The sequence below is a fragment of the Muntiacus reevesi genome, chromosome 2 (genome assembly GCF_963930625.1).
Source record: "Muntiacus reevesi chromosome 2, mMunRee1.1, whole genome shotgun sequence".
Lineage (NCBI taxonomy): Eukaryota > Metazoa > Chordata > Mammalia > Artiodactyla > Cervidae > Muntiacus > Muntiacus reevesi.
The window spans coordinates 280,087,515-280,101,987 of NC_089250.1; the positions used below are offsets into that span (position 1 = coordinate 280,087,515).

The following is a 14,473-nucleotide window of genomic DNA, read 5'->3' on the forward strand; positions in this document are numbered from 1 at the left end:
TTAAAAGCTTAGTTACCTCTTCCTGAATCCCCTTCCTCCCCATTTAAGTACTTTGCTGGAGTTAAGCTCTGTCTTATTTCTGTATCCTTCCCAAATTGTTGTGATGTGCCAGGGACTATTTCTTAATTTTGTTGTCCAACTTCCCAAACAAGTAAATTACTTCAATAGAGTCCATAAGCAGTTTTTCCATTCTTAGGCGGGACTCTCATTATAAAGAAGTCCACCTTATTACTACAGTGACCTCAAAGGTCTTGCCAAAATCAGCACTCAACTCTCTTTCCCTTGGTGTTGCACTTACTGTCTGGCAAAAAATTACAAGTTTTGCCTTTTTCTGTGATTATGTTGTGCAGGGACATCATCCAAGTCATCATGCACACTGTAATTACAGTGATTGTAGAGAAGTAACTCATAGGTACATTTTAATACCACACGAAAATGACACCAGGTTTTTTCTCCCCCTACTCCTTTGAAGAGCTACTAATACTGAATTGGCACAAAAATTCTTTAGGTTTTGCTATGAAGATGTTATGCAGAAACCTGAGTGAACCTTTTGGCCCACTCACCATGTGCTGTAGGTCCAAGCCACTGGCAGCAGTGATGGATGCTCTCAGCTGGGACGCCCCAGGCACTCACTGAAAGACCTTCTAACTTCACTGAGTCCCGCTGCCATCCCCCTGCACCAGGGCCAACACTGGCGCAGTATTGTGGTTCTTGCTAGGACTGTAGGAAGCGCGTCAACAAAATCTGATCCGAAACTTGGGGAGCAAGACATTGCTGAGAGCCTGTTGAGGGTGTCCTGGGGGCATGCCACGGTGAGGTGTGAAGGGAAAGGAAGGAAGCACAGACTTGAAGCTCTGCCTTTATTAGTTTCCAAGGGTGGTGGTCTCCAGGGTTTCATGGTTTTCACTTGTTCTGAGTAGGTTTAGAGAGCTCAAGGGTGTATTAGGGTGCAGAAGACTGGAAGGGAGGGCTTCTCACTCTGGGGCACATACAAATACGTGAATGCTTTCTATGCTATGCTGAGTGGGGGGTAGTAAACCAGATGAGTCAACAGCAACTTCCAAAACACCGAGCTTACCAGCATGGGGACTGGGTGCAGTCAGTATGTTTAAACAGCTTCAGAGCGACCAAATGAACCACATCTAGAATGTGGTAAATTCTATTGGAATGATGGAAGAAACTTATGAAACATAGAGGCTTTAAAGATGTATTTTACAAGCAGCTTGGGATACCTCAGCACTGTATTTTGTGTGAAAGTTACTTGGAACAATGAAGGTTCTTTATCTTAGTCCTGAGATGTTAGGTGTTACAGTCCACTATTATAGTGGGCCTAGTGGAGCTAGATGAAAGCAGAATGCCCGTAAGCTGAAGCTCCCGTCACTCATTCTTTTCCAGCGGTATTAACATAAGGCTTTATTTGTAACAACCAAAACTGGGAACAAGCCAATGTGCAATTAGGTGGGTAAACAAACTGGGGTACGTCTATAGAGGAATACTCAGCTGTGAAATGAAGTTACTTACACAAGCAACGTTGTGAAATGCATGGGGAAGAAAGCACAATCTCTTTGAAAAAGTAAACAGTTTAATGATTCCAATCATAAAGTTTTATAAAACAAGCTAATTTACTGTGAAAGAGTAAAATCAACAGCAGCTGTGAGGGCAGAAGGGAAAGAGTACAAATGAGTTTCTTGGTAGCCTAGAGGCTAGAATCCTGTGTTTCACTGCCACAGCCCCAGATCAACCTCTGGTTGAGTTGAGAGATCCCAGAAGCTATGCAGTGTGGCTAAAAAAAAATGAAAGGGAACAAGTAAACTATTTGTTGTAGATATGTTTTTTAATAGTTTTATGGGTGTACAAGTAAACTACCATATTGTACAATTTTAATCAATTATATTTCAATAAAACTTTGTAGAAATTTGTTTTATGTAGAAATTTTCCTTTTTTTCATAACCAGAGCTTTGGAAACCTGCCTTTCCCTGGCAGGCCCTCCATCAGGGAAAAAATATACTGGTAAAGACTGTTTTTGAGTCAGCAGGAAGCTGGTCACAAAAGCTATATCCCTGGGCTCCAGCATCTCCATTCATCCCCTTGTCTACTCTTATTGTCTGTGCAGCATGATGCTTAGGGTGAAAAGTCCAGAGGCTACGAGAATAAACAAAGCTTTATTTGCTCTGACAATGACCTCAAAGGAAGAACACATAATGGGAGTGAACACACTCATCTAACACACCACAGTCACTGGGACATTTGTGGAGGTGCCTTTAGAACAGGCACATCCTTTCCTTGCCACAGCCTCCTCCAGTGCATATAACCACATCCAGCATTTCTGTGTGAAGTAAGATTCTGGCTTCACCCTTGAAATCGTTCAGTAAGTAACACCAGAAAACCCAGTTCGAGAGCTGAAGGCACATGATTTTTGCAGTACCTGGAGCTTCTCCACGACAGTGCTCAGCGTTATGTGCAATACTGGGGAAAAGGGAACTGATTTCTATGCTTCTCATACAAGCACCAGGTGACCTCTGGGTCCACCAAATTCTTTGCATCCAGGCCATAAACTAGGGCCCTTTACTAAAAGCTCTTTCTCTTTCCTAGGAGACTTTTGGCAGCTATGCAAGCTGGGCCTCTAGTGGAAGGTGGTAAACCTACTGCTGTCAATGTTACCCACACTTTGCTAAAATTGGATTGAGCCCTAATTTGTCAGAGGGGAAGGAATATGAGGTACACCTGAAAATTATTCATACTGTTTTGTAGAGAATGGGACAGAGATGAGACATCTCCCTCCCCTGATCAAACTGCCAGGACTGATACAAAGTGTTGAAACCTGGAAACTACTGGCTGGTAGGGCAGAGGCTTCTGCCACAGAAACCAGAAGGGATATAACTGAGGAAACAGAGCCAGCAGTGAAATATGCAGAAAGGCTCCTAAAAGCTTCCCACCCACCTACAAACTCAAAGGGAATGTTTCTGCTGTGTATGTTCAGCTGTATAATGCTCAACTTCTAGGAGATGGCCCTTGACAAAGAAACCCATGTTCCCTGTTGGGCTTAGACCTTTAAGATGGTTTTCCCAAATCTGCTGCATAATTTTCTTGTTGAATACAGACACTGGCTGTGACTGGTTTTCTCACAGTCATTGAGTCATTCGTGAGGTTATCTGGTATGCAGTTTTCTGTGTTGAATGATGTGGGAGCTCTGACTAAAGGATTTCCCACATTCCCCACATTCATAAGGCTTTTCTCCTGTGTGAACTCTCCGGTGCTGAATTAGATTGGACTTTTGGCTGAAGGATTTCTCACACTCATCACACTTGTAAGGTCTGGCTCCAGTGTGAATTCTCTGGTGTTGATTGAGGGTGGAGCTGTGGCTAAAGGATTTCCCACATTCCCCACACTCATAAGGCCTCTCTCCAGTGTGAATGCGCAGGTGCTGCACAAGTTTGCATTTGTAGCTGAAGGATTTTCCACATTCAGTGCATTTATAAGGCCTTGCCCCACTGTGGATCTTCTGGTGTTGAATGAGATTGGAGCTTTGGCTAAAGGAATTCCCACACTCACCACACTTATAAGGCCTGGCTCCAGTGTGAACTCTCTGGTGTTTAATGAGAGTAGAGCTGTAGCTGAAGGATTTCCCACACTCGCCACACTCGTAAGGCCTCACTTTACTGTGAACCTGTAGGTGCTGCACAAGTCTTAATTTGTAGCTGAAGGCTTTCCCACACTCGTTGCACTTATAAGGCCGAGCTGCAGTGTGACTTCTGTGGTGCTGGATGAGTCTGTAGCTTTGGCTAAAGGACTTCCCACATTCGCTGCACTCGTAAGGCCTTGCTCCTGCGTTATCAGGTCTCTGGCAATCGATAAGGAGGGAACTTTGGTTAAAAGGTTTCTCACAGTCATCACAGTCCTGGTAGTTTTTTCTAGTGAGAATCTGCTGATCCTGAAAAAGTGTGTATTCACAGCTAAACAGTTTCTCATACTCGCTGCACTTGTACTGACTTTCTCCATGAAGAAAGGGCTCTGCACACTGAAAGCTGCTCTGTGGCTTTGTCCCTTTGAGTGTGGCCTGATGCTGGAGGAGATTCAGCATAGCCAGGAAATCCTTGCTCACTTCCTCACAAGTGAAGGGCTTTGCTGATACGTGGAATCTGTAACTTCTCACACATGCCTTGTCTGTGTCCCTTCTGGACGGCTTCTCATTGCTGGGCTCTGGGTAGAGGTCAGGGCTGAACCCTGGTTGCTTCTCACACTCCTCACAGGGGTGTGAGTTTTGCTCAGGATGCAGGCCTTGGTGCTCAGGCAGCTGTAGACCGTCTCTCCTGGCCCTGACACACCCCTCACAGGGTTGAGTCTTCTCAATGGATGGGTCTGGAGTTACAGTCTTGCCCCGTGATGTTTGTTCTACAGGAACACTCTCCACAGAAAATGCCACTGCCTCCTCCATTCCATACCAACAACCTGAAAGCACAGACGTGCGGGTGAGATGCATGTCGTCTGTGGTGGAGGGGGCAGCCTCTACACAATTCTGTGTGAGACTCAGGACAGCCCATTGGATTGCTCTCAGTATGAGGCTGATGTGCAGTACTGGGGCTCTGAAAGTCTTAAGAATTAGGAAGGCCTCATAAAGATAAAGGATGTAAGGGGGAGGGGTGCAGAATAGAAACAAACATCCAGTTCAAGTTCTCTGCCAACACCCTTCATGAGAGCCTTGGCTGAGTGACATTTCAGTGCTATGTGTGAGTCTTATGAACAGCGGCCTGTGACAGTGATGGACTTTTTGGCAGCAGTTAGAGGTGGCAGGCTCATGAAGGGGTAGCTTAGTCCAGCCCTGTTGACCCTAGTGCCGATTAGCCAGGCGTTTAGGGAAAGGAGGCAGAATCTGTGTCTAAAGTGAGCAGAGTTGAGCACAAGGTACTGGGGTGGGTGTGAGGGCCTTACCCAGTGAGGTCACAAGTGCAAAGTTCTCCAGCATCACATCGTGGTACAGGCATCTCTGATTCTCATCCAGGAGACCCCATTCCTCCCAGGAGAAGTACACAACCACATCTTCAAAGGTCACACTTCCCTGCCATGATGAGGGAAAGATGAAATCAAACTCTCCCAAAGACCACAACCCTTCACCGACACATCTACCCATGCCCACCTTCTCTCCAAATCAGGGGAGACGAAACCAGACCACTGTCTGCCAAAGGGCCCACTGATCACTGGGGCCAGAAGTCATCAAGAGGAGGCACATAGACAAGAAGATATGGCACAGCTGTCAGGCACTGTCCCTAACTTGTGGATAAATCATGTATGTCTCACACTGGGGCCCTGAGACTTACTCCTTCTGCAAATGCACATCCTTCTTAATATGGTACATCCCTCACATCTCTAGACACCACAGCCACACAGGTCCCAGGGCACCATCTGACCACCCCACAGCGTAAATGCCTCTCTGGCGTCCCTATAAATTATGGTAGTTCAATCATCTCCTACTTTATCCCAGTGGGGAGGATGGCATCACATCCTATGGTTATAGAGATGACCAAACAGAGGAGACCTAATGTTGGTCAGATGAGATCAACAGCAATTTACTAATCATCTACTCAGTCTGGGAGAGGAGGAAACCACACACACAGAGCCAGAGTCGGGCTACATGAATGAAAAGAGTGAACAACGACCCTCCAGGGGCAGGTAGGGAACTGAAACCACCTGAGAAGGAATGAGCAGAAAGTCCACTTAATCCCTGTGAGAAAGAATACTGGTGGGCTTAGGAGACCTTATGTGTAGGAGCAGAGTGAGAAGAACCAGCACTCAGGCCATCTGAAGTCCTCATGGTTTCACAACACAGCACGTAAGTAACACTGGTTTTAATTTTAGGCTTACACCACAACCTGGCAAAAAACATCCACAGTATACTCTGCCAATTCAAACAGGATTCAAATACTCCCAGGGACTTCTCATGACTTCCTGAGCGGCAGCAGCCCCAGATCTTTCTCTGGAGGCCTCATTACTTAGATGCAGGTCCTTGCCTCAGACTTTGCATTCAGAACATGTCTGCTCTCAGACACACGTGGCCCTCTCCACTCCTGGGCTTCACTCTCAGCCATCACAACTTTATTCTGTTCACCCAAGCCACATTCAAAGCTCAGCCCCATGTAGTGGACCACCCCAGGCCTTCTGACTCTCACAAATGACCACATTTGCCCAGGACCTGGTGACACTAGTATCACTCTCTCTTCAGGTCCCATGAATCACTGTATCCAATCCTCAGCTGTAAAAGGCAAGTGGGCCAATAGTTATCACCTAAGTGCAAGGCCTCGCTGGGGGTGCCTAAGCCCTGCCAGTCGGGCCCCATCCCTAGGGAACCCGGAGGGTACCTCCCAGGTACAATCACATGGGCTCAACCTGTACTTGTCAGTCCAATGCTGAGGATGTGGAATCATCAGCTCCCACTACCTCTCCACGTGCACATCTCATCTGCAGGCACAGGTGTCCCAATCATCTCTGCGACTCACCACACAGCTTAAAAGGCCTTGATAAAGAGAACCCCCTACTGCTACAGCCCTGTGCAAGACCCAGCCCCCTGAGGCAGCCTAACATCCAGGCCCCCTTGTCTGCCTCTGATCTGTGCTTCGGTCTCAGGCGCCAGAACCATGTGTGGATCTTAAGATACCCCATGGCCCTCTTCTCAATCTGTTTGCACTTTATGTCCCTTTGGGGTTCCCTGGTGGCTCAATGGTAAAGAACCTGCCTGCCAGTGCAGGAGACATGGGTTTGACCCCTGGTCTGGTAAGATCCCCCAGAGAAGGGAATGGCTACCGACTGGAATATTGCCTGGGAAATCCCAAGGACATAGTAGCCTTGTGGTCTACAGTGGATGGGGTCGCAGTGAGTCAGACACAACTGAGCATGCATGCACTGATGTCCCCTACTATCAGAGCCCTTCTCTTTCCTACTGCCCTTATTCAAACACTTGCAGTCTCAATCTTTGGCTTATTAAGGATTAAAACTCACTGGCACTATCCATGTGAGTTTCCATGGTCTTTCCTCTGCCTGAGTCCTAACTTCCTCTTATTACAAAGACGCTAGTAGTTTGTGCTAGTAATCTCACTTTAACTTAACTACCTCTTTAAAAATCCGACCTCCAAATACAGTCCCATTCTGAGGTCCTGGGAGTTAACACTTCAACTTAAAAACTTCAGGGGATGTAATTCTGCCCATTACATGGGCACGAATGTCCCCATTCACCTCTAAACTCATGTAGCAGTGAGTGAAATACACCAGGCTCCATGAAAGGTCACCACAAAGTTCTTGTGAGTCAAGAAAATGTTGAACAAGAGCAGCTCCAATCTCAGGGTCCCTTTGCCCCAATTACTCCTGGACCTCTGCATTCACCACAGTCCACTATTCCCTTGGGAGTCTTGGCCATTTGTTAGACTGTCCCCTCCTCCCACAAATGCCACCTCCTCCAACCATGTGCCCCAGAAAGAGATACAGAATTAACACTCACCTTGTTCTTTCTGACCTGAGAGTAACATTACCAAGGACAAGAATTCCCTTTCCTAAATGTGACACTGAGCTCCTTCCACCCAGTGGTTACCACTTATGTGGGTCTAATGCTGAACTGTGTCAGATTTCTATATTTTCTGAAACATAGAAACCTCCATTCTGTATTTTCTGAAACATGTCAGGCTCTTAAACATGGCCCAAAACAAAACTCCTGGTCTCCTCACTGGAAATTGTTCCCACTCCCTCCACTGACTGCTCCAGTCCTGTGAATGGAGACCCCCATGTTCAGCTGTAAAGACAAAAACCTTACAAGTCATCTGTGAGGAGGCCTTACAAATAAATAGCTGAGAAAAGAAGCAAAAGGCAAAGGAGAAAGGAAAGATTTTACCCTACTGAACGCAGAACTCCAGAGAAACAGCAAGGAGAGATAAGAAAACCTTCAAAGAAACAGAGGAAAACAATAGAATGGGGAAGACTAGAGAGATCTCTTCAAGAAAATTAGAGATACCAAGGGAACATTTCATGCAAAAATGGGCTCAATAAAGGACAGAAACAGTATGGATCAAACAGAAGCAGAAGAGATTAAGAAGAGGTGGCAAGAATACACAGAAGAACTATACAAGAAAGATCTTAATGACCCAGATAACCACGATGGTGTGATCACTCACCTAGAACCAGACATCCCGGAATGTGAAGTCAAGTGGAAGCATTGAGGGAAGCATCACTATGAACAAAGCTAGTGGAGGTGATGAAATTCCAGCTGGGCTGTTTCAAATCCTAAAGACGATGCTGTGAAAGTGCTGTACTCAGTATGTCAGCAAATTTGTTTGGAAAACTCAGCAGTGGCCACAGGACTGGAAAAGGTCAGTTTTCATTCCAATACCAAAGAAAGGTACTGCCAAAGAACATTCAGATACTGTACGATTGTATGTGAACTGAGAACTTCCAGATGTACAAGTTGGGTTTAGAAAAGGCAGGGGAACCAGAGATCAAATTGCCAACATTCGTTGAATCATGAAAAAAAACAAGGGAATTAAAAAAAAAAAATCTACTTCTGCTTCATGGACTATGCTAATGCCTTTGTGTGGATCACAACAAACTGGAAAATTCTTCAAGAGATGGGAATACCAGACCACCTTACCTGCCTCCTGAGAAATCTGTATGCAGATTAAGCAGCAACAGTTAGAACCGGACATGGAAAAATGGACTGGTTCAAAACTGGGAAAGGGGGACTTCTCTGGTAGTCCAGAGGTTAAGAATCTGCCTTTCAATGCAAAGGATGCAGGTTTGACCCCTGGTCAGGGAACTAAGATCCCATATGCCGACATGCCTTGGAGCAACTAAGCCTGAGCCCATGTGCTCCGGAGCCCATGCACTACAACAGCGAAGATCCCATGTGCCCCAACTAAGACCAGATGCAGCCAAATAAACTTTAAAAAAAACAAACGAACAAAACTGGGAAAGGAGTCAAGGCTGTATATTGTCACTCTGCTTATTTAACTTATGTGCAGAGTACATCATGCGAAATGCTGGGCTGGATGACGCACAACCTGGAATCAAGCTTGCTGGGAGAAATATCAATAACCTCAGATATGCAGATGATACCACCCTTATGGCAGAAAGCAAAGAGAAACTGAAGAGCCTCTTGATGAAAGTGAAACAGGAGAGTGAAAAAGGTGGCTTAAAACTCAACATTCAAGAAACAAAGATCATAGCATCTGGTCCTATCACTTTATGGCGAATAGATCGAGAAACAATGGAAACAGATTTTGTTTTCTTGGACTTCAAAATCAATGCAGACAGAGACTGCAGGCATGAAATCAAAAGATGCTTGCTTGCTCCTTGGAAGAAAAGCTATGACAAACCTGGGCAGTGTACGCAAAAGGAGAGACATCACTTTGCCAACAGACAGAGCTAAAGCTGTGGTTTTTCCAGTAGTCATTTGAGAATTGGACCATAAAGAAGGCTGAGTGCCAGAGAATTGATGCTTTCAAACTTTGGTGTTGAAGACTTGAGAGTCCCTTGGACTGCAAGGAGATCAAACCAGCCCATCCTAAAGGAAATCAGTCCCGAATATTCAATGGAAGGACTGATGCTGAAGCTCCAACACTTTGGCCTTTTCAGTGAAAAGTCAACTCATTAGAAAAGACCCTGAGGCTGGGAAAGGCAACAGGAGAAGGGGGTGAAAGAGGTGAGATGGCTGGACAGCACCACCGACTCCATGGACATGAGTTTGAGCAAGCTCCAGGAGACAGTGAAGGACAGGGAAGCTTGGTATGCTGCAGTCACAGGGCTGCAAAGAGTCGGATATGATTCAGCAAGTGAACAAAGATCCTACAACTTCACCTCCACAATTGTGTCTTACACACATCTCACCTGAACTAGTGTGGCAGCCTCCTCTCACCCTCCCACCTAAGATGGAACATGCTGGGCAGGGTAACGTAAGGTCACCTCCATCTTATGATCCAAACCTCCCCGTGTTCCTACCACCTCCAAAATCAACACCCATATTCCAGGTCTGAGTCCTACCTCCCTGCTCTGTTCTCATCAGAAGGAGACTGACATTTCCCTGAATATTGCCAGGCTGGCCTCCCCTTCAAGCGTCCTGGACATGCTGGTAGGTGTGCCCGTGACCACTTCAGTTTATGATCTCTGGGACTGGGAACACTTCTACATAGTAACCTCCGGCCTCACCCTGATGCTTCTCCAGGGCCCTGACACCACATGGATAGGGGCACAATCAGTGAGCCCCGGGAACCCTACCCTTACTGTGAGGATTCCAAAAGTGCTTCAGCTGTCATGGGAACGACAAGGTAAGGAAGTGGAGACAGGCAACCAGGGTGGAGCTTAATGTGTTCGGCTCTGCTCACCCTGGAGCAGAGAGCCCTCCGGCTGCCTAAACCCTGTGAGATTCAGTCCTCAGCCATAGGACTCAGTCTCCCTGTGCTTCAACCCTCTGAAGCTCGTTTTTCATCTAAAGAACCTCCTGGGAAACTTCTGTTTCTCCTTCGTTGAAATTCTCCAATGGTTCCCAGGGTTTTCAGAATGAAGAAATAACCCCTGAGCCTGCCAATCCAGGTGCCATTTCATTAATTCACTATTCCCTAAAGAAACAGGTTTCCTGAATGCTCCCAGCTCAGTCCAACCTCTAAGCCGCTATACTTGAGGCTCCCTCTGCCCATCACCCTCTCCCACACACCATCACTATCTGTCAGATACAGGGCCCCACCTATGACTGCCTCACCATCCTGGATCCCAGGGCTGCAGGCATGTGAGCAGGTGCCCCACACTCTGGGCTTTAGTGTCTGGTGGGGTGAGGGTTACCTGATGCGGGTCCCTCAGGTCTGCCGCCGCCATCGGACTCTGAGGGTGGAGCAGCCTAGTGCTTCAGATCTGTCTCTGTGAAGCAGGTGCAATGATTTTTCTTGCTCACGTCTCCTTCTCAGTCTGGGTCACCTTGGAACTGACCCAGTGTTCTGGAACCTCTGAATAGGAAACAGATCGCCACTAGGAGGATGCTGGAAGTCCTGTCCCAACACGATGGCACACACAGAAATGCCCCTCTCCTGGACCTTCATTGGTTCCACGCTGATGTGCCTTTGCTGGCTCAAAGTCCTCTGGGCACTGTGGTTCTCACAGCAGTGAATAAAACACTGAATTAAATAGTAAATAAAACAGTGAATTAAAGCAGTGAATTAAAACTCCTCCACCTGTATGTACAGACTCTGCCTGTAGTGCAGGAGATACAGAAGATGTGAGCTCGATCCCCACGTTGGGAAGATCCCCTGGAGAAGGAAATGGCTTTCTTGCCTGGGAAATCCCAGAGAGAGAGGAGCTTGGGTGGGCTACAGTCTATGAGGTCACAAACAAGTCAGACACAACTTAGTGAGTAAACAACAACAGTATTTTAGCTACTTACTGAATTTTTTTTAATTAAATTTTTATTCTTGCTTGTGTTAGGTCTTTGCTGCTGTGTGTGGGCTTTCCCTGGTTGCAGAGAGCGGGGACTACTCTCTAGTTGCTCTGCATGGGTTTCTCATTGCAGTGGCGTCTCTTGTTGCTGTACATGGGCTTAGTGGCTCCAACAGCGTGTGGGATTTTCCTGTAGCAGAGACGGAACTCACATCCCGTGCACTGGCAGGTGGGTTCTTACCCACTGTGCCACCAGGGAAGTCCTGTCTGCCTTTTTAATAAGTGGCAATGCTGTCTCAGTGATTCAACTTCATTCAAGAAACAAGAAGAAATACCTCAAAACAGTCGAACTTCACACCTAAAGCAACTAGAGAAAGAACAACCCCCCTCAAGTCAGTATAAAAAAAGAAATCATAGGGGCTTCCCAGGTGGCTCAGTGGTAAAGAATCTGCCTGCCAATTCGAGAGACATGGGAAGACGCCCCCCCCCAATGCTGCTGTGTTCCACAACTGCTGAGCCTGTATGGTCAGGAGCCTGCAAGCCACAACTACTGAAGCCTGCATGCCTCACAGTCCACAACAGAAGAAACCACAGCAATGAGAAGCTCATGCACTGCAACTAGAGAGTAGCCCCTGCTTGCCACAACTAGAGAAAAAGTTCGTGCAGTAAAGAAGACCCACTACAGCCAAAAGTTTAAAAAAAAAAAAAAAGAAAGAAATCATAAAGACCAAGGCAGAAATATGTGAAATAGCAACAGCATATATGTGAAGAAAACAATTGCAAAGATTAATAAAACTAAAGGCTGACTGTCTGAAAAGATAAACAAAATCAATAAACCTTTAGCCAGATTTACCAAAAAAGAAAAGGGGCGGGGGGGGGGGGGGAAGGAGAGGACTCAAATCAATAAAATTTGACATGAAAAAAGAGAAATTAAAACGGACACTGCATGAAGAAATGAACAAATTCTTGGAAAGGTATAACTTTCCAAGACTGAACCAGGAAGAATTAGAGAATATAAACATATCAAATTGCATGTAATTAAATAGAAGGTATAATTAAAAATCTTCCAACAAAGTCCAGGATTAGGTGGCTTCACAGGTAAATTCTATCAAACTAAACAAAAATTGCAGAGAGGGGAATACGCCCAAACTTGTCCTATGAAAGTAATCACCCTGATACCAAAACCAGACAAGAATACCACATATAAAAAATTATAGACAATATCACTGATGAACATAAATGCAAAAATCTTCAACAAAATACTAGCAAACAGAATCCAACAAGACATTAAAGGATCATATACCTTGACTGAGTGGGATTTATCCCAGGGATGCAAGGAAAAACTGGGATGCAACTAAAGAAGATACACAAATCAATCAATGTATACACTATATTAATAAATTAAAAATCAGATGATCATCTCAGTAGATGCAGAAAAATATTCTAACAAAATTCAACACCCAGTCATGATTGAAAAAAAAAAGAACAACAACCTTTCCAGAAAATGGGCACAGAAGGAATCTACCTCAACATAATAAAGGCTGTATAAAGCAAACCCACAGCAAACATCATTTTCAATGGTGAAAAGCTGAAAGTAGTTCTGCTAAGAAAAGGAACAAGGTAATGATGTCCACTCTCACCACTGCTATTCAGCATAGATTTGCAAGTCCTAGATACAGCACTCAAAAAAGAAAAATAAAAGAAATACTAATTGGAAAAGAGGAAGTAAAAGTGTCACTATTTGTAAATGAGGTACTAGACAAAGAAAATCCTACAGATGAAACCAGAAAACTACTAGAGCTAATCAATGAATCTTAAAGTTGCAGGATACAAAATTAATGCATGGAAAGCTCTTGCATTCCTATGCACTAACAACAAAAGAGCAGAAAGAGAAATTAAGGAAATAATCTCATTTAAAATAGGAAGAAAAAGAATAAAATACCTAGGAATAAACACACCTAAGGAGGTAAAAGACCTGTACTCAGAAATCTATAAAATACTGATGAAAGAAATCAAAGATGACACAAAGAGATGGAGAGATACATCAAGTTCTTGGATGGGAAGAGTCAATATTGTGAAAATGACTAAAGTACACAAAGCAATCCACAGACTCAATGCAATCAGCATTTTCCACAAAATTAGAATAAAAAATTTTACAGTTTGTATGGGAAGCAAAAAGACTCCCAAGAGTTAATGCAAACTAGAAAGAAAAATGGAGCTCTAAGCATCAGGCTCCCCACCCTCAGACTATACTACAAAGCTATAGTAACCAACACAGTATGGCACTGGAACAAAAACAGAAATACAGATCAATGGTACAGGAAAGAAAGCCCAGTGATAAATCCACACATCTATGGGTCACTTAGTCTATGACAAGGGAGGCAAGAACATATACTGGAGAAAAGAGAAGTCTCTTCTATAAGTAGGACTGGGAAAACTGGACAGAATGAAATTAAAACACTACCTTAAAAAAAGACAAGGAACACACCACTTAACACAATATTAAAAAATAAACTTAAAATGGATTAAAGACCTAAAATGTAATACCAGCTTCTAAAAGACTCTTAGAGGAAAACTGAGGGAAAACACTCTTTGACATAAATCACAGCAAGACCTTCTTTGAAGCACCTCACACACAGTAATGAAAATAAAAACAAAAAATAAATAAATGGGACCAAATTAAATTTACAAGCTTTTGCACAGTAAAGGAAGCCACAAACAAGAAAAGATATCCCTCAGAATGGGAGAAAATACTTGCAAACAAAGCAGCAAAGGACTAGTCTGCAAAATACACAAATAGGGACTTCCCTGATGGTTCAGTGGTTAAGAATCTGCCTTGCAATGGAGGGGACGTGGGTTCAATCCTCAGTTGGGGAACTAAGACCCCACATGCTGCAGAGCAACTAAGCCCAGTCAGTACCACAACCACTAAGCTCACGTGCCACAACTAGACATGTGTGCCACATCAAAAGATCCAGCATGATGCAATGAAGATCCCATGTGCTGCAACTATGACCCAACATGAAGAAACAAAACAAACCAAAATATATAAACAGCTCATGCAGCTCAATATTAA

The 14,473-nt window shown here is 44.7% G+C and overlaps 1 protein-coding gene across 1 annotated transcript in view; it reads right to left on the bottom strand.

Moving 5' to 3' along the window:
* Nucleotides 1–1,560: 1,560 nt before the first annotated feature.
* Nucleotides 1,561–14,473, bottom strand: part of LOC136161837 (zinc finger protein 154-like) — a 29,314-nt gene continuing 16,401 nt past the window's right edge. The window contains exons 3-5 of the mRNA XM_065926953.1: nucleotides 10,810–11,138; nucleotides 4,930–5,056; nucleotides 1,561–4,449 (exon numbers count right to left, since the gene is read on the bottom strand). Of these exons, the coding sequence (XP_065783025.1) occupies nucleotides 3,149–4,449; nucleotides 4,930–5,056; nucleotides 10,810–10,842 (1,461 nt within the window). The 5' untranslated portion in view covers nucleotides 10,843–11,138 and the 3' untranslated portion in view covers nucleotides 1,561–3,148. The remainder of the gene's footprint in view (nucleotides 4,450–4,929; nucleotides 5,057–10,809; nucleotides 11,139–14,473) is intronic.